This window comes from Coffea arabica, chromosome 8e (assembly GCF_036785885.1).
Source record: "Coffea arabica cultivar ET-39 chromosome 8e, Coffea Arabica ET-39 HiFi, whole genome shotgun sequence".
Lineage (NCBI taxonomy): Eukaryota > Viridiplantae > Streptophyta > Magnoliopsida > Gentianales > Rubiaceae > Coffea > Coffea arabica.
The window spans coordinates 26,396,219-26,416,203 of NC_092324.1; the positions used below are offsets into that span (position 1 = coordinate 26,396,219).

General features: G+C 46.0%; 2 protein-coding genes and 1 long non-coding RNA gene across 6 annotated transcripts; 1 reads left to right on the forward strand and 2 right to left on the reverse strand.

Moving 5' to 3' along the window:
- Positions 1–1,215: 1,215 nt before the first annotated feature.
- On the reverse strand, positions 1,216–14,501 carry LOC113704131 (putative disease resistance protein RGA1). Of its 4 annotated transcripts, none has more exons than XR_011820041.1 (4): positions 6,194–14,501; positions 5,375–5,531; positions 4,800–5,013; positions 1,216–2,530 (listed from the first exon to the last, which is right to left on the reverse strand). XR_011820041.1 is itself a non-coding variant. In XM_027225795.2 (2 exons), the coding sequence occupies exon 1, from the start codon at positions 7,300–7,302 to the stop codon at positions 6,226–6,228; it is 1,077 nt and encodes a 358-aa protein (XP_027081596.1). In that variant the 5' UTR covers positions 7,303–14,501; the 3' UTR covers positions 1,216–5,013; positions 6,194–6,225. The 4 variants fall into 4 exon arrangements, 1 of the variants encoding a protein (XP_027081596.1); XR_003451584.2 differs by adding an exon at positions 5,820–5,850 and having other exon boundaries at positions 1,216–5,013; XR_003451585.2 differs by having other exon boundaries at positions 1,216–5,013.
- A 117-nt stretch (positions 14,502–14,618) lies between these two features.
- On the reverse strand, positions 14,619–17,616 carry LOC113704124 (uncharacterized). Its single transcript, XM_027225793.2, has 2 exons — positions 15,932–17,616; positions 14,619–15,841 (listed from the first exon to the last, which is right to left on the reverse strand). Exons 1-2 carry the CDS (start codon positions 16,902–16,904, stop codon positions 14,739–14,741), a joined length of 2,076 nt encoding a protein of 691 aa, XP_027081594.2. The 5' UTR covers positions 16,905–17,616; the 3' UTR covers positions 14,619–14,738.
- A 2-nt stretch (positions 17,617–17,618) lies between these two features.
- Positions 17,619–19,218, forward strand: LOC140012978 (uncharacterized). Its single transcript, XR_011820043.1, has 2 exons — positions 17,619–17,747; positions 18,177–19,218. It is a non-coding gene; the product is annotated as an uncharacterized lncRNA (long non-coding RNA).
- Positions 19,219–19,985: the final 767 nt, after the last annotated feature.

A 19,985-nucleotide genomic window follows, 5' to 3' on the forward strand; every position in this document is an offset into this window, starting at 1 on the left:
AGCACCTGAACTTACTGAGTCACCAAGCGTGTTAATTTGCTGGATTGAATTCTTCCCTGCAAAACTAAATTCTTAATTCCACCCATATTAGTAGATTTGTTTAGTGCTGGTTCATCCAAAACGTTATTCAGTTAACCCAAGAAAATCTCGTTCATTTTGGTCACTGAAAAAAATATGCAACTGAAGCTTTAAATGTAGTACTGAAACATGGATGGTATTGAACTGGACCACCATTTGCCATGTTTGATCTTTGCAACAGCAAATGAGATGTGACACAACGGGAGAAATACCAATTTGACATTTTAAATTAGCCCAAATGATTGTTTAGTTCCGTTAGTTTAGATTGGTATGGAACCATGCATGGTTTATTAGTCGAAAAGGTTATGAAATATTGCACTTATTCATGATAAGAGTTGCCTGTAACTTACAATCGTGATGAAGAGAGAGAAGGGACCGACTCTGCATCCTACTCTGTTGTTGCTCCAATTATCACTTGATATGCTTTAAAGGAAAGAAAGGACTTTGAAAAGTAAAGACGGTGATTAGGAGCCAGCAGGGTTCCCTACAGAGCTATAAACCTACAGTCACTGCAAACCAGAAAACTCAGACTCAGGACTTCACATAGCAAATCCTGAGGCTAACTTGAAATTGCATGACATTTTTGTTTAGTGAATTATTCAGAAAGCTAAATCAATATTTGTTTTTGTTGTTCTTTTCTAACGTAAATCGGTAAGCAGATATCAAATCTTTCTGCTCAGTCCACAAGTACCAGAAGCATCACAAAAAACTATATTAGCTGAAAAAAAAAAAGTTCTATAACAATAATGACTGGCACCCACAAGCAGGAGAGGCAGAGAGTCCCAGAATTGCCTTAAAAGCGAACCATTTGAGACTGCAAGATGCAACAAGTAGAGCTAATTACGACTATTTTGCTCTTAAAATCTCATGTCATTGCTTTTGAACTTAGACTTCAGAAGAGGATAGTCTACCAAGTCTCTACTGCTTGAGAAATTGTCTTAAACATGACAATTTTTTTAAGGTTTTAGTTAATGCACTGGTTATTAAACTGCTTCAAACCCAATATTAAGTAGTGGAAGAAGATGGTATTATAAATTATCAGACCACCAATCCCACAACCAAGGGCAGTGAGAGTAACTCGATTGACCATTGGATTTAGGTCAAGAGATCATAGCTGAAGAAAGTAGAATCCCATCATTTAAGAGACATAATAAGAATACCAATAATCAAATAATTTGGAGCAAGATGATAAATACATTTCCAGGAGATGGAAGTTCAGAGCAAGCATTTCCATCCCGGTAGAATCTCGAGTTTTAAGAGAATTAGCTCCTTTCAGCAATCATGATATACTGCTGGAGGTAGCAGACATATGAGATGAGCAAAAGCAAACTGCAATTTTTTTTTATTTAAAACAAAGAATTTTGTACTGTAGATGTAAATACAAAAAGTTTTCAGCTTTGACATCATGTTTAACTGTCCACATCAAATAATCTGCTCTTGAACACCTGTATTCCATAATTGAATTTAATACATGGTTAGCGATATTGTTTTCTTCCTGAAACAGCACTTGTTAAGTTTTTCTGAATCAGACTGAAAAAGCCAAGAGAAGTTCAACAAAGCAGACTGCAAACCTTCAACAAACTAAAGTTCCAAAATCGCCAATTTACTTCGACAATTCACAGCTTATAAGGTAGTACAATTAACAATTGAGATCTCTAAGTGCAACCTGCAATCAACTTGCTAAATGATAATTCTTCAGTCCTTACTGTTACATTACTAGACAACATCTTGGAAGCAGACGTTTTAAAACTTCAGATATTTTGCAACTAAATCATCTTGCTGTACAATTTTTATCACCTGATATTGGATGGATTTCAAAATATTTAGTAATGTTTTCACTGGAGTATGTTGTTCTGAAGAGACAAAAAAACTAGAAATTGACTCTTAAAATCTTTGTCCATCATTGCCTACTTATAATTTTCTGTGTTCCGTCAAACTTTGATTTAACAATCTATTTCATAAATGTAAACACATTATCATTCTCTCCTAGCAAATTGATAACCAAATGAACTTTTAGAGTACGTATTGGATGAGGAGGTTTTAGATTGAAAATCTCAAGAAGGCATGTTTGCCTGCTTTAAATTAAAGATAGAAGAGCAAATTCCATGTCATTTTTGAGCTCAGAATCTTACAGAAAGAAAGGGTTTCTTTTTGTTGCCTTTGATCTAAAACTAATGAGCAAGAAATAAGACTTGATACTAAGTACATCTACTAATCCATTTGAAATAAAATCGCTAACCTTACAGTACTTGAAAATTTGTAAGCTTCTCATTGTCAGTCGGTTTCTCTAAAACAATCTCTGTCACCAACCAAACCGCCCATGATCATCAGCAGAAATTCACGGTAATGATGGCTCTTGATCTTGAGAAACATTACATAACCAGCAGTTTATCATGTTTTAGACACGAGGAAGAAAGAAAAATGTGCCAGTATTGTGCCATTCTAATCATATCTGTCCAATTGAAACAGGATTGATTCAACAAAGTTTTCAAAAGCTACAAGCTGCGTAATTCAGCAGTAACTAAGAGCAATTGTAGATTCTATTTGACATTTGAGCTTGAGTCGTGTTTACAATTACAGTAGCAAGTAATTACAACTCATAAAATGAAACTAACAATGGGCAATTTGTAGCGCATGGAAAGCATTTCACTTGAGGCATTGAGCAACAATAAAGCTGTGGGCCACTGAGGCACAATAGAGATCCACATTTAACTGCTACCAAAACACCATTTAGTTCTAACTTCTAACTATGAGCAGTATGCCGGAGATGACAAATTCAGTTCTAAAACATGTAAATCAGCACCTCATTATCATGACTTCATATCACCGAATCATTTGGACAATTTAAAAGAACCATACCCTAATGGATATCTCAGACTCTGGCCATATGAGGCACAGAGAAAAAGAGAATGCCATCCTAGATGTTGCTATTCAACTGAAGAAAGACGTTGTTCAGCAAGGAATTACAGGACTTTCAAAAAGTAAAGACAGTAAGTAAGAGCCATTGATGAGGTTCCCTCTTAAGCTTTGTGCCCAAAATCACTGTATTGCACAAAAACTCATACTCAAGATGGCGTTCAGGGTAGAATAAAGCAAATGAAAATTTTCAGATAATTGCAGGTTTTCTGTCATTGTGACCCCAAAAGGAGAAACTTAACATAAAAAAAGAATCAAACAACAATCATAAAAGCAGAGAGAGCTTAAGAGCCTCTATCAAGGTGGATTCATTAAGAGCAGCAAGTCACAACAAGCAGACTTGACTGACTACCAGAATGCTTCAAAACATTGCGCTTAGACTTGAATGTTGGAAGATACTGTATCAGGTTTTGTGCAACTTCATTGCTCGAACAGTACACCTTCCTTGGCTACCTCAAAAATATCTTCATGACGACAAGATTTCTTTCATTTTATACGTAATATATTAGATATTAAAGTGGTTAAAAGTCAAAATGGAGTAGTGAAAGAAGAGAAGCATATCTAAAATTACTAGAATTTTTTAACCAAAGCATGAAAGTGATGACCAACAGCTGCGAAAACTCCTCAATTGACCATTGTCTTCATGGCTCAAAAGCCAAAATCAAGGAAAAGTGAGTCAGAAAACCATCATATATGACTCTGATTGAGCAATTACTAGTCAAATAGTTCAGATAAGTATGCAAGTTCATTAACAAGAGGTAAAAGTTCAGAGAAACCATTTTATCCTCTTAGAATCACAATTTTAAAAAGATGACTTTAGCAATAATAACTTGAAATTCGCAGAAGAAGACATGTAAAATAAACAAAAGTAGACTACTAGTTGTTCTAAACGTTGATAGGCTATTTGTAGGAAAATGCAGGCCAATAGTTATTGAGTTTCCAGTCATATAGATGGTGTTGAAGAAGCTTCAAAATTCTGACCTCTGTTTGTCTAAGCAAGAGACCACAAAAATCAGCTTGGAAAGTTCTGAAGAGAGGAGTGTCATCAGAATTGCTGATCTAAAAACATATAGAAAAAGTTTCACAAATTTTCTGCATATGCTATGGAATATAGAATGCAAATACATTTTCCACAGGCAAAGGTGCAGAGAACTCATTTCATCCTAATGCAAATTGTGAGTTTAAAGCTAGGGCTAATCTTAGAAATAATCTTTCACACTGTTACTTGATTAGTTGATTTGTTTCACTTCTCTTTTATGCAGAACTTGCTTTGGTAACCCAAGAAAATCTTTTGCCTTTGGTTATTCACTACAGAAACAAGATATTAAGTCAAGCTTCCATTGAAGACATGTAACCAACGCCTATTTATGGTAATGTTTATGGACTACCAATAACTTTCAATCATGATACAGAAACCTAAAAAAGACGCCAGACAAAATTGAAAAGGACAACATCATGCTATTCTTCATTTTTGGTCAAGTGACTACCAACATAAGATTTACTCAACATCATATAGACCCAATAATTTTGGAATAACTATGAATCTTGAAGTAAGAGCATCATTCTAGACATACGATTTTTAACTGCAAATGGAGAACAGGCACTCTCATAAAATCATGTTCTATGTAATGGAGCTAAGATACAACTTCAAGAAGGGTGGGAAGTAGCTTGCAGAGGCCAACTAACAGACAATAAGCAGTCATAAGACAGACTGACAATTTTCTGCAACTAAATTGCAGCTAATTTGAGAGGCAAGCAGTATGAGACAGAATAGCAAATGAGGTCCATAATTGATGAATTACTACCTCATGTCATGACCAACAGGTTGAAGGCATCGCATTCACAATGTAGATCTCCAGCTTTGGCCATCTCAGTCACTTAGAAGCGAAAGAGAGTGCCATTCTATATGTTTGTCATCAGTTTGAAAATGATGTGCTTGAAGAAGGAATAATGGGATATTGATAGGCACGACAGTAATTGAGCCATTAAGGTCTCCCATGAGCTCTGAGCATAGCACCACTGCAAAACAGAATACTCAAAACTCAAGACAGTGTATAGAAAATGATAAAGCTAACTAGAAAATTCGGGTAATTGCAGGACATTTCTTTTCAACAAATCCTACAGAAAGTTAGAGAGAGAGAGAGAGATTTTGTCATTGATATCAAACCTAAATTAGTAAGCAGATACAAAATCTTTCTGGTCAGTCTACAAGAACCAAGTATTGTCATGAAAATTGTTCCAATTTGTGCCCAAAATTCCAAAAAAATGACCGGTTGAGTAATTTGAAAAAAAAATTGTTGCAACCAAAAAACATGACAAGCAGAGACAGCTGAAGAATCTTCATGAAGCGAATTCCTAGAGAGTAGCAACCAATTACTACCTCGAGAATCTTCATGAAGGCAAATCTTCATCAAAAAGTCCTGGTGATGATAGCTGTTCAAAAACATCCAATAAGCTGGGGCAAGGAATTTTTTCCGAGCAGCTCGTACTGGCCAGCTGACAGTCTTGAGCAATCAAAAACATAGACTGAAAACTTTCTGCAATTAGGTAACAACTAGTTTCAAGCACAAGAAGTCAGGAATTCTTATTGCTAGACCTCGTGACTGAAATGGCAGATTGACAGTGTGCAAGCTTCGACAATAAGGATATTTGGCTATTTGAGGCAGCAATATGAAAGAAAAGAGGGCCATCATAAACATTTCTGTCCAAGATACTGGGTTTGCAATTGAATGAGCAATTACTGCTAGTTGTTCTAAACGTTGATAGGTCATTTGTAGGAAATGCAGGCCAAAAGTTATGGTGTGAAGAAGCTTCAAAATTCTAACCTCTGTTCGTGAAGCTATTCTTCTATCAATCCTACAAAAACAAAGCATAGAACAGTAAAACATCAAAGCACGAAACAGAACAGGTGCTTGGGGTCATTCTAATTGATAGTTACAAGAGTATTACTATTATGTTGTAAGGAGTAAATGAAGAGCACCAATATTTTGGACCTAATAAGAAATGCTAATGCCGCAGCTTTGAAACATAATAAATAGGACGATAAAAAGGGAGAAGAGAAAATTGTGAAGAATAACCACGGAGACTTTTTAGTTTCTTTTTTTTCACGAGAAGGTTAATCAGAGGGTAAGGTGAAGAGAAGGCAAATCTCAAAACCACTGGGAGGCGAATTAGAAAAGTAGGTAAGAGGCAATCTTACATGATTGAATTTGATTTGAAGATGACGGTTAATCAAAATATGCCTAGGTATTGAATGTGAGAAACTTTGGACCACTGGGAGTCGGGGCCGCTGCTCTCAGGAGTGCATCTTTCTTTTAACAGAGGAGAACCTTCAACCTCCAGATGTTTTAGTTTGGTGAGACTTCTCATGGCATCCTCAGAGGGTAGATGTCGAAGCTCTTTGAAAAAGTATAAATATAGTTTTTCAAGAGCAGCGAAGTTTCCGAACCAATCTGGCAGAGCTTTTATACCTCCGAAGTTAAATAGCCATAGTGACGTCAGAGTGGTCAAGTATTGGATCTGATGTGGCAGGGACTCCATGTGTGGCAACCCACGTAAGCATAATACACGGAGTGCGCATGACGAAGAGGAGGAGGAGGATATCAATCTAGACCAATCAAACTCATTGTAAATTGAAGAATTTTCATGATCATCACCATCATCTGAGAAGGGACCAATTGCAAGCCTGTTTAAGCTGGTTAGAAAACCAAATCCTTTGGGCGTCATGCTTGTTTTCAGTTTGGGACACTCGTATAATTCCAGCTTCAAGAGAGAAGGTGTTTGTTGCAAATCAAGCGGAAAGGAGATAAGATTGTCGCACCAACGCACCCGAAGCTTCTGGAGGGAGGCACAAGAGTGTAGCATCTCACCGGGCAGATTCGTCAACCCATCGCAACCCCAAATCTGCAGCTTTTTAAGAGGCGTAAAGTTTTGCAGGGGAAGGAGTTCTCTGCATCTGTGGCAGTGATAAAACTCCAAACTCGCTAACTTGGGGAGTCTTGTTGTTGTTGGCAAATCCATTAACCATCGAGGAAATTGATCGCCCATAAAACCCCAAATTACCAACTCCTCCAAATTTGGGTGGGGTTGAAGGCCATCTAACACATCTTCATCATAGTTGTAGTTGTCGCATTCTCGATCACGGGCCCACTCAAGTCGCAGCCCAAATAGATTTGCCTTTTCAGATAGTTTTGCTTCCTCAGCTTCTTCCTTATCCTTTACTAGTTCCAGATTGCGTATCTCCAAATTGCCTTTGAGGTACTTCAAGCTTCCAAGCTCTCCAATTCGTCGACCCTTCTCTTGACCCATTTTAAAGAACTCTAGCGTCTGAAGGCAAGTCAGCCGTCCATATTCAGTGGCATTTGAAATTCTTTATTATTATTAGTGGTGTAAAAGTGGAGATGCCTCAAGCTAATCAAATCGCGCATCCCCTTCGGAAGATCTATAACTTCTGAGCGACTTAGCGTCAATGTCTGCAAATTATAAAGCTTGCAAAGGGAGTCCGGCAAAATACTGATTGAAGACCTCGAAAGGTTAACGTACCGCAAATGTATCAGTTTGCCAATTGAGATTGGCAAATTCTGATTTTTTGCACGAGACAAATTCAAAACGTGCAAATTCTTCAACTTCATTAACATATCGCCAGATAAGTCCCCCTTACTATGAACAATGTATGAAGTGAAGTTGATAGACTCTCCAAAAGTTTTTCTTTGTCTTCTCTGCCACCAGATGAGTCTATTGCAAGGTAACGAATCTGATCACCATTGTCTACTGTACATATATCCCGATCATTAATGACTTTGGAAGACTTTGACAATGACTCTGCAAGGTCGTGGACCAGATCATGCATCTTATAAGATGTTGATGTTTCTGACTCATCAATTATTTCTTCAAACAATGAACTCTGCAATAAAATTCTCAGATAATTAATTCCAATTTCCTCCATCATCATTTGGCTGTTGACGTCTGCTTGGAGGAAACCTTCTGCCATCCAAAGTTCGATTAGCATATCTCCTTTCATCTCAGTATCCTTAGGAAATATAGAACAATATGCAAAACATTTCTTAACGTATGGAGATGGCAAATTATCAAAACTCAACTTAAGTATTTGCATCACACGATCTTCATCTCCACTCAAACTCGAAAGCCTATTCTCCAAAATTGATCGCCACTCCTCTTTTATATGTAAAGATGATAGACCTCCGATTGCACTTGCAGCCAATGGTAGACCATCACATCTTTCGATTACTCTCTCTCTAATTGCTTGTAGTTCATCAGGTACTTCTCCCTCTCGAACTGCTTTTTCTTTTACGATAGACCAACAATGATCAACAGGTAGTGTAGTGGGGCCCACGTGCACGTCGGCCTGGCCCGCAAGCTCGGCTAGAAGGAGGTTCTCGGCCCATCAGGTCGGCTTGGGGGCCCAGAGGGCGCGGTCTCCCCAAGCGGATGGGCCGCGCGGGCTGCCGAGCCCAAGCACGCCTTAACTGAGTTATGGAGCCCTAGGGAGAGTTCTGCTCCCATAAGGACTCCCTGTTCTACTAGGAGACTACTACCTGTGACTCTATAAATACCACGCGTAGGAAAAACACAAGGTACGCTACTCATAGCATAAGCACTACTCTTTTATTTACAAGTCTGTTCTGACTTGACCGTCGGAGTTGCTTCAGGGGACTCAGCCCCGCAGCTCATTTCCGTGCAGGTCGAACGCTTGACCAGCTCGATCCCCGATCACGAGGCCAGTTCGGACCTTCACCTCGGCAGTCGCATCAATTGGCGCCGTCTGTGGGAACACGTTACTTTTCTTCATGAATCATGCCGAAAACTAGGTCGCAAAGAAACGCTGTTGGATCCAAGGGGATGGAGCGAGGCGGCCCCCAAAACTCTCATCGGGATCCGACACCTGAAGAAGGAGGGGCGGGGCCCTCACGAATTTCGCCCGAACAGCTGGTTCAAACGGTGGCAGCAAACCTGCCCACCTTCGAGGCGATCATGAACTACCTCAAAGAGCAGTCGGGAGGTCAGTCCGACAAGGAGCCTAAGGTCCAAGGAGCCGACCTGTCAGGGTCCCGAACTGGTAGTCCCAATCACGGGGCCAAGCGGGCGCATCGGGAACTCACGCGTGAGCAGGTCGAGGTCGTAGAGCCATCTCACAAGAACTCCCGAACTGAACATCCGGAGCCCGTCCGGAGGCTCTCCCCCCGGAGGGAGCGACAACAGGTACGGGACGAGCTGGACCTAATGCTCGACCCGGAGGCGGACAGGTACATTGCTTCCCCCTTTGCGCTTGACATCGAGGAATACCAACTGCCCGCGAAGTTCAAAATTCCAACGATGAAATCTTACGACGCCACTATGGATCCGGAAGACCACCTGTTCGTGTTCATGACGTAGATGCGCTTACAAACGGCCGCGGAGGCGGTCAGGTGCAAGACCTTCCCGATGTTCCTAGAAGGAAGGGCTCGGCAGTGGTTCCAGGGACTTCCCCCCAGATCGATCAGTTCTTTCACCCAGCTCGCGCGACTGTTCTCAGCACAGTTCGTTTCCTCACGAGCCTTCTCTAAAAGCACCGCTCACCTTCTGACCATCCAACAAAGGGTCGAGGAATCACTGCGTGAGTACATGGTGCGGTTCAATAACGAATCCCTCCAGGTCCGCGACCGAGACGACAAGGTGGTCATGGCTGCCTTCATTAACGGGCTACGGAAGCAGAAGTTATACACCGAGCTCGTGGAGAGACCGCCCAAGTCAGTTCGGGAGATGCTGGATCGAGCTCATGAGAAGGCCAATGCTGAGGAGGCCAATCGCTTGAAGAGCGCTCAGGAGAGGCAGAGGGATGACAAGCGCCGAAGGATAACCGACCAAGGGGACGTGCGACGTGACCAAGGGCGGAAGAATACCTATGACCACCCGCCTAGAAGCCGGCCCTTAGGGGGGGACAAGCCTTGGACTTCCCTCACGGCCCCCCGAGCTCGGGTCCTTGCGGTGATGGAGCAGGAAGGGCTTTCCCGACCTCCCCGACCCTTGGCCGGGGATAGAGGCAGACGAGATCAGGACCTGTACTGTGCATATCACAGGGATGTGGGGCACGACACTGAGGACTGTCGTCACCTAAAGAAGGAGATCGAAAAGCTGATACGAAGAGGTCATCTCGGGCAGTTCGTCCGTGACGGGCGAGCAGATCAGAAGCCAGGGGGATTCAAGCGAGATCGGACGACCAGCTCGCACGACCGACCTCGAGGTCCCCGTGATCGGACTCCGGAGCAGGGGGTTCAGAACCTAGCCGGGGTAATCAACACCATTACAGGGGGACCTGCGGGGGGAGATAGCCATACGGCTCGGCGGAACAACCGGCCTCCCCCCAGCGGGGAGAGCTCGAACAAACGTTTAAAGATGTACGAGAAGATCATCTATGGGCTAGAGGACGCGGTACCTTTAGCCTCCAACAACCATGAGGCGATTGTGATAGAAGTCATCACGTGCAACTACAAAGTAAAGAAGGTATACATCGACAATGGGAGCGCCATCGATGTGTTGTATTACAAAACTTTCAAAGAGCTGCAGTTGGAGGATAAGCAGCTCATTCCAGTTCGTACTCCTCTGATAGGATTTGCAGGTCCGCCCGTAAGACCAGAGGGAATGATAACTCTCAGGGTCACTGTGGGGGAATCGCCGAAGTGCCGAACTATTCCGGTGAATTTTGCAGTGGTAAAGGAGCCGTCCTCCTACAACATGATACTAGGGCGTCCAACATTAAACGCACTCCGAGCTGTCTGCTCGACCTTGCACCTCAGCATGAAGTTTCCAACGCCTGAGGGGGTGGCTGAGGTGCTAGGAGACCCGGAGGTAGCACGAGCCTGCTATATCGCAACCCTCAAGGGTAAGGAGAAGCTGGTGGCGCAGACAGTCCTTCTGGAGCCCTGGGAGCCTACTGAGAAGGAGGAGAGGTTGGAGACGGACGAGAATCTGGTTGAATTGCCTATCTGCACCGAGCGACCCGATCGTGTGGTTAGGGCGGGATCTGGACTAAACGAACTGACGCGGAGAGCCCTGGAGTCTCTCCTGGAGGAGTATGCCGAGATCTTTGCTTGGAGTGCTGATGACATGCCGGGAGTTCCTCCTGAACTGGCAGTTCACAAGTTGCATGTGGATCCAAGCATCCGGCCAGTGAAGCAGAAGAAGAGAAACTTTGCACCTGAACGCAACGAGGTTGTCAAAGAAGAGGTAGGCAAGCTGTTGGAGGCCAGAATGTGAAAGAGATCTACTATCCGACCTGGCTGGCCAACCCGGTGCTGGTCAAAAAGGAGGACAAGGCTTGGCGAATGTACGTGGACTTCACCGACCTGAATAAAGCTTGTCCGAAGGATTGTTATCCCCTCCCTCGCATCGACCAGCTGGTAGACTCGACTGCTGGATGCGAGATCTTCTGTTTTCTGGATGCCTTCAAAGGGTATCATCAGATAGCCCTGGATGAGAAGGATCAGGAGAAGACTGCCTTCATCACCGAGTACGGCACGTACTGTTATACTACCATGCCCTTTGGGTTAAAGAATGCTGGCGCGACCTATCAGCGGCTGGTCAACAAGATGTTCAGAGGCCAGATCGGCCGAAACATGGAGGTATATGTGGATGACATGCTGGTGAAGAGCCGGACTCAGGAGCAGTTGATCAGCGACCTCCGGGAGATCTTTGGCGTCCTAAGGAGCTCGCGGATGCGGCTAAACCCCAAGAAGTGCACTTTCGGGGTCAGGTCGGGCAAGTTCCTTGGGTATATGATATCTAAGGGCGGAGTAAGAGCTAATCCCGACAAGGTAAAGGCTATCATGGATATGGCTCCTCCCCGAAGCATAAAAGAGGTCCAACGGCTGGCGGGCAGGATGGCGGCCCTAAACAGGTTTTTGTCCAAATCTGCAGTTCGGGGTTCCCCTTTCTTCAAAGCTTTGCGAAGAGGGCCTCAGTTTGAATGGACCCCCGAGTGTCAGCAAGCGTTTGACGAACTAAAAGCCCACATCGCTCAGTTGCCATCCTTGACCTCTCCCGCGCAAGGAGAAACCTTATTCATCTATCTGGCAGTAGAGGAGGAGGCAATCAGTGCGGTTCTAGTTCGGGAAGAGGGCAAAATCCAGAAGCCCGTATACTACGTCAGCCGGGCTCTGCAGGGCGCGGAGCCAAGGTACACCTCGATTGAGCGGTATGTTCTGGCATTAGTTCACGCGGCCCGGAAGCTCAGGTCGTATTTCCAAACTCATCCCGTGATAGTAATGACCGACCAGCCTCTCAAGCAAATTCTTTCGAAACCCGATGCCTCGGGAAGAATGGTGAGGTGGGCTGTGGAGCTGTCCGAGTACGATCTCAGCTACCAACCCCGCACGGCCATTAAAGCCCAAGCATTAGCAGATTTCATAGCCGAAGGAATTTCCTTTGGGCAACAGGAATCGCATGCCGAGCAGTCCAGAGACGCAGCTAAGGCCGAGCAGGCCGGAGAGGCTGCCGAGGTCGCGCAGGCCACCAAGTTCGAGCTGACCCAAGACGCAGCTGAGGCCAGGCAGGCCGAAGAAGCTGCCGAGGTCACCAAGTTCGCTAAGACTTCCAAGGCCGAACAGACCATAGACGCAGCTAAGGCCGAGCAGGCTAGTGAACCTGCCGAGGTCATACAGGCCACAATGGAAGCCACGGACGATCTAAACGGAAACGCAGTGGAGGCCGAGCAGGTCAGAAAAGCTGTGAAATACGAACAGGCCGCCGGAAAGGTGGGTCAGTCCATTCCAACCTGGACTCTGTTCGTGGACGGCTCGTCAAGCCAGGAAGGATGCGGAGCAGGACTTCTCTTGACCAGCCCCATGGGGGATGAATTAGCCTACGCCCTAAGGTTTGATTTCAGGGCCTCCAACAACGAGTCCGAATACGAGGCCCTGGTCGCGGGGATGGTGATAGCTCGAAAGTTGGGGGCCGAATCAATAGAAGTCTACAGCGATTCGCAGCTGATAGTAAACCAGGTAGGGGGAAGTTTTGAAGTCAAAGAGGAGCCACTAAAAAGGTACGTCGCAAAAGTGCATGAGCTGAGAGCTCAGTTCAAACTGTTCACGCTCAAGCAGGTCCCGCGAAGCCAGAATAAAAGGGCAGACGCACTGTCCAAGCTCGCCTCCACCTCAGTCGGCACATTGAACAAAAAGGTCTTGGTGGAGGTCGTCAGGAGCCGGGCATATGATCAGGTAGATGCGGCCGTTATTCAAGTAGTGAGCTCCTGGATGGATCCCCTCGTGCGATACCTGGCCAATGGAGAGCTCCCCTCAAGTCGGGTGGAAGCACGACGAATCCTTCTCAAGTCGCGGGGGTACGAGCTCTCGAATGGGGTACTCTACAAAAAATCATACCTGCGTCCATGGTTGAGGTGCGTAACTCCGGAGGAGGGAGACTATATCCTGCGTGAGCTGCATGAGGGTATCTGCGGGAACCATGTCGGACCAAGAGTTTTGGCCAAAAAAGGAATGTTGTCTGGATATTACTGGCCCACTATCTTCTTGGACTCAGCCGAACTGGTGGCTCGGTGCAAACCCTGCCAGCTGCACGCTCCGATCCACCACGCCCCAACTCAGGAGATGGTGCCTCTTCAGAGCCCTTGGCCTTTCTTCCAATGGGGGATAGACTTGCTGGGTCCGTTCCCTCGAGCTCCTGGGGGCTATGAGCACGTGGTGGTGGCTGTGGACTACTTCACCAAGTGGGTGGAGGTCGAGCCCCTTACCACCATTAGCAGCAGGTCGGTCCAAAAATTTCTCTGGAGAAATATCGTTTGTCGATTTGGTATACCTCGGGTCCTGGTCTCAGACAATGGGCGACAGTTCGCGGACAGTTCTCTCCAAGGCTGGTGCACGGAGCTCGGGATCCGACAGCACTTCACCTCGGTAGGTCATCCCCAAGCCAACGGGCAGGTCGAAAACGTTAACAGGACTGTCCTGCACGGTTTGAAGACGCGGATGGAGTCCGCTCGAGCGGGGTGGCTGGACGAGCTGCCCACCATCCTATGGGCCTACCGAACCACTCCCCGAACTGCCACTCAGGAGACTCCTTTCGTTCTGACCTATGGAACGGAGGCTGTGATTCCTGCGGAGATAGGTGTTCCTTCGAACAGGGTTCAGAACTTCATAGCTCAGGACAATGAAGATGAGCTGCGTCTTAACCTGGATTTGCTTGAAGCAAGGAGAGAAGAAGCGGCTATACGCATGGCTAAGTATAAAGGACAGGTTGCGCGACATTACAATGCTAGGGTGAGGCCTCTATCCTTCAAACCAGGGGACCTGGTCCTAAGGAAGAACAGCGTAAGTCGGTTTCGGGGCACGGGCAAGCTGAATCCAAATTGGGAAGGACCCTATGTGGTGAAAGAAGCGGACCGAGCTGGATACTGCAAGTTAACTCACCTAAGCGGAGAAGAGGTCCCGCGTACTTGGCACAATTCCAACTTAAGGATTTTCCGTTAAGCTCGCGCATGACAGTTCGTTTCAAGGTCAAGACTTTGATTAATGTTAATGTATTTGGCTAGTAAGTTATTTCAGCTTATAGAATAGCTCGTTTAGGTTGGCATAGGGCCGAACTGGTATGTCTTATTATGAGAAACCTTGCGAATGCGATTAAGTATAAAGCAAGAGGAAGGCTTTTCATTTCATTCAATAAAAACTGTACAAGGAAGAACAGAGCTCATACAAAATGAATTGCCTACTGACAGTTCGGGTCATATCCTAAGTCTTACTCTAGTTCTCCCCCTCCTCCTCCTCCTGCTCGGATTCGGGGGTGGTCACTGGCAGCAGGGGGTCAGCGACCAGGTCGGTCAATTTCCGTCCATGAGTGTAACCCTCTACCAAGCGGTCGAGCTGCTCCACGGCCCGGGGATTGTAGCTGGGAAAGTTTCCCAGGTCGAACCCGGGCAGACCTAGCCCTTGCACTTCCTTCAGGGCTTGGGAATACCCATGTTGCAGAACGGGGGTGTTTAAGATAGCCAGATCGCCCCTGAAGTCATCCGACCTGAGGAAGGCCCGCACGCCCTCCTGGCCTCCCTCAGCCCTGGCCGCTTCCGCCTGAGCCGCCAGCTCGGCTGCCTTCTGCTGCTCCTCTTTCAGCTGGGAGGTCAGCTCGGAATTTTTCTTCAGCTCTAGCTCGAAGTTTGTATGGACCTGCGCGAGTTGCTTCTTCAGGCCTTCAGCTTCGGCCACAGCTGCTTCGTTCTGGCTGAGCAGTTTCTCGTTGGCCGCCTTTGTTTCATTCAACAGGGGGAGCAGGCTTTCGTAGCGCTTGGCCAGTTCGGACCCAACCAGGTTCACCTGAGCCGTTCCCGTGTAGAAGTAGTTGAGGAGGTCGGATGACTCCATGGCCTTGGTCAAATTGTAGTCCCGTGGGAGGATGGCCCCGTGAGCGAGCTCCCGCGCCACCTCGGGGAACTGAGCCCGGTCATTTATGGATAGCTTCCACTGGGGGCAGAAGTGCATGGGGTGCTGGTGCGTCGTCAACCGAGTCTGGGGGTCGAAGAGCAGGGAGCTCTGGCGTTGCCACAGGTTAGGGGGAGCTTCAGCTCGGGCTTGCTCTTCGGCGGTGGTCACGCCGTAGTGGCCGCCTTGGGCAGGCTCAGGTGTTGACCTCTCCTCCCTAGCTGGGGACGAGGGCGTCTCCACCCTGGCTCTCTTAGCAGTTGTCTTCTTTTTCTTTTTCTTTCCAGCCTCAACCGCCTTGGAGGATTGGGCGGGAGCTGGCTGAGGTATGGGAGCTGGCACCGAGCTGGCTGGAATGGCCGAGGGACTCTGAGTGGTAGCGCCTGGGTTGGTAGTACCACCGATGGACAGAAGTGAGGAAAACCGCTTCACTGCACAAACAGAAGTCCAGGAGGTCAGCAGATGCCCATATATACAAAAAAAAAAAAAAAGAGGAAAAGACGGAAGGGCAGGATAGTTACAGGTGTCCAGCTCGCCCGGGGTGAGTGGCCTGTCCTCTGGCGAGGGATCCGAGGAGCTAGCTCGGATCAACCCCGCCGCCCAAAGCTGGTCATTGCTGAACTCTTTCACGTCCAGCTTCACGTCCGAGCTGAGTAGGCGGCTAAGCTCGGACACGGGGAGCAGGGATGGAAGGGGATCTGAGACTTGAGTCTCTGCTCTCCAAGTAAGGGGAGGAAAACCTAGGTTCTTCACGAAAAAGAACTGAGGCTTCCAGTCCTTGATAGAGGAAGGTGCCCCCGTGAACAGCTCGCGGGTGGGGGTTTTTGCTCCACTTCGGCGGGCAAAGTAGAACCACCCAGGCACCTTCCCGCTGACCTTCATCTGGAAGAAGGCACGGAACAGGTCGAGAGAAAAGGGAATTTCGAGTGTTCGGCAAAGGATGAAGAAGCCTATGATAGAGCGAACAGCGTTGGGGATGACCTGGGTTATGCGAATACCCCAGAAGGTAAGAATGAAGAAGAGGAAGTTGGGGATGGGCAGACGGAGGCCAGCCATTAGCTGGTCCCTGTAGATCGCCACGAAACCAGTGGGAGGTCGGATGGCAACCTCCCCTGGATGCGCGGCCCTGGGCTCGAATTGGGCTGGGATTTCATATTTTTCCGCCAGCTCGTCAACATCTTTTTGCTCCAAGGCTGGGGGAATAGTGTCGACCTCTCCGAAGTCGCCACTTGGCCCCCTCGAGGTCCCCGCTGCCATCTGACCCGGAGCTGCCTGATCAGCTGCTCCGACTAGAGGCTGGGCAGGTCGCTCGGCTGGGCTCATTACTCTAACAGGGGACAGGTTAGGAGAGGCTACTGGTCTCGGTCCAAAGGAAATAGAAGGAGAAGAGCTAAAGGAATCTGAAGAGCTGCTATCTAAGAGTATGGGGCTAGCTGCTCTATGCCTATGGGTTGAACTGGTGACGTCAGAACTATCAGAACTGTAAGAAGACATAAAAAGGAAAGGGGGACTTACTGGTGAAAGGATGACCTAAGGAATGCGCGGGCTGATTCTGGGCTCCTAGGGCGGGGCGACCCGACGTGTTCTCGAAGAGAAAAGGATGAAGCAGCGAGCTAGGGATTGAAGGAGCGAACTGAGGAAATGAGAGAAGGAGAGTGAAAATGACGCTTGGAGGATCCTATTTATAGGCAACGACAGCGCGGGAAAGCGAAGAGGCGCGCATTTATTCGAACAGTTTATGGGGAACCGTTCCTAACCGCCCTAATTAGCCGAGGCGACGGTTGAGGTGACAGGCGCGAACTGACGCGACGGTTGCTTGCGCCACTCTCTGACGGGGGGTCCCACAATGAGCTGACACGACCTCCTGGAATCCGGCCTAGATTCACGCGCACGATCGATGACTCTAGACCTGAGGGGGGGCTAGTGTAGTGGGGCCCACGTGCACGTCGGCCTGGCCCGCAAGCTCGGCTAGAAGGAGGTTCTCGGCCCATCAGGTCGGCTTGGGGGCCCAGAGGGCGCGGTCTCCCCAAGCGGATGGGCCGCGCGGGCTGCCGAGCCCAAGCACGCATTAACTGAGTTATGGAGCCCTAGGGAGAGTTCTGCTCCCATAAGGACTCCCTGTTCTACTAGGAGACTACTACCTGTGACTCTATAAATACCACGCGTAGGAAAAACACAAGGTACGCTACTCATAGCATAAGCACTACTCTTTTATTTACAAGTCTGTTCTTCAGGGGACTCAGCCCCGCAGCTCATTTCCGTGCAGGTCGGACGCTTGACCAGCTCGATCCCCGATCACGAGGCCAGTTCGGACCTTCACCTCGGCAGTCGCATCAGGTAGTTTTCCTAATCGATAGGCTTCATTTTCCATCATGAAAACTCTAGACACACACTGCGCCACTGGACCTGGACGAGTAGTGACCAAACACCAGCTTCCATTGGTTGGATTGAGCCCCTTCAAGGTGTTGAAAAAGTCCTCCCACAATGCTTGATCATCATTCCACACATCATCAAGGACTAGGAGATATCTTTTTCCCCCTGGGTTGTTCCCAATTTTTTCAACGATGACGTCCCTAAGATCCACTTCAACCTTTTCTTTCGTCAAATGCACTAATATGAGTTTGAAAAGCTCCTCTATTGGAACTTTTTTCGATACACAAACCCAAATCTTTATGTCAAAGTGTTCATCAATTTGCTTGTTGTTGTATATGGATTTAGCCAAAGTTGTTTTGCCTAAACCTCCCATACCAACTTTGGGAAGAACAGAAACAACCTTCTCAGACAGGCTCAACAAAATCTTCACTATCTCTGATTCATCATCGGCTCTTCCAACCATTGGAGCAACAACAGAGTCGGTCTGCCGACCTCTCGTGCCTCCAACAGCAGGAGCAGCAGGGAGGGCAGCAGGCACGACTGACTTACTTCCAGTCCAAAATCACGGGCTTGTTGATTTATCTCCTTCAACTTCAGTTTGACGTCCCTGACCTTAGAAGCCATTCTCCAACGAAAAGCAATATTAATGTTAGAGAAGGAGAAGAAGCAGCATACCTTGAGCTTGTGTCGGTTTCGGGACTCCACCTGGTGACGAAGAGATTCGTAGTGGAGCTCATCCAACACATTCTGAGCATCATAAGCCACCTCCTCGAGACACTTCAACCATTCATGCACTACCCGGTCCTGGTTTTGTTGCTTTTCCTCAGCATCAGACAAGCGAGCATTGATAAACCGAAGAGATCGAGTCATGCTGGCCAGATCCTTCTTGAACCCAACTAACATACCAATCCTATCAGAGGCAAGAGACAGTGCCGTTTCCAATGTGACCTGAATTGTGGCACCGATAACAGGGTCGGCCATTGGTGTTGCCTTGGATTCAGTGTTGAGAACAAGATGTTTTTTTTTTTTTATGGAAGGTTTTTTGCAGCGAGGAACTGGTAATCTTACCTAGGCTACTATAATTGGTTATAAAGAACGGAGCGTTAATAATTATTGCGCGTAGACCTGGAGTTCTTCTCTGGCAAATTTGTAAGCTTTTGCATGGGCGTGTTTACAGAGTAACTTTCTCAATTATTGTAGTTGTTGGGGCACATGTTTTCTGATTAAATGCCGGGGCCTTCAGAATTTTTGGTTGTGGACCATATTTGTTTTTGTCCACGATCAAATCGTAAAAAGGAGAGTGAGATTCTGCTTTGGTTACATGCATGTCATTGTTATTTGTTAATCCTTGGAAAATGAATTTATGACATAATTTGGTCTGAATGTTGTTCGGTTTTGGGAAGCAATAATAATAATGTTCTCTGTTTTCGCACTAGCTATGATGCATTTTGCTTCTTGGCTTAGCAATCAGGCTTGAGATTTTAAATTACCTTTTGTACTTCAGCGTTTCAAGTATATAACATGATCGGTATGAAACCCTAGCCTTCTACTCCTCTCTTTAAAATCTGATAGTCTTTAATTCAAATCGATATTAATCCTTTTTGTTATATTATTTCTTATTACTTTCCTTTTCTAGTTGATTTTGGATCCTTTTTTTTATTACTTTTCTAAATTTTTCTCCTCAAACTGGATGTCTCTCAATCTCTCTTGTGGGAATTCAACATACTTTAAGATGAATTTCATTTTGTCATTATCAAGTTTGCACTTGAAGAATTAAAGTTCATATGGGGCTAAGTCATACTAATTTCATATCTTTGACATTTATTTATCACAAACCTCAATTCTTCTTTCCTCTAGTGTTTCTTTTCTATATCAACTCTCCTTAATCCCATTATTGTCTCACAGCATAATCCAGAAAGTGTCAGTATATAAGAATTCTTTTGAAGTAATTATTACTAATATATAGTTTCCGTTTCTTGTGGAATGTTCTGAATCTTTCCTAAAGCACCATTTTCCAATTTGAGTTCCAGAATTGTTGCAAACTTTTTTGATTTGCGCATCACTTTGCATGTAAGAATTCAAAATTTCACCACCAATTAAATATATAGTTTTCCTCGCAACTTGTCCCGTTTGGATTGCTATTTTTAGGAATTTTTAGCTGTTGCTTGGCATTTTCAATTCACCTTTCTTTGTAGTGTAGTA

Excerpts from the sequence above, each read along its gene's own strand:
- LOC113704131 (XM_027225795.2), bottom strand. The coding sequence starts at position 7,302 with ATGGGTCAAGAGAAGGGTCGACGAATTGGAGAGCTTGGAAGCTTGAAG.
- LOC113704124 (XM_027225793.2), bottom strand. The coding sequence starts at position 16,904 with ATGTCTTCTTACAGTTCTGATAGTTCTGACGTCACCAGTTCAACCCAT. Across the intron at positions 15,842-15,931 it reads CCCGGGCGAGCTGGACACCT|TGAAGCGGTTTTCCTCACTT; the intron begins GTAACTATCCTG and ends CTGTTTGTGCAG.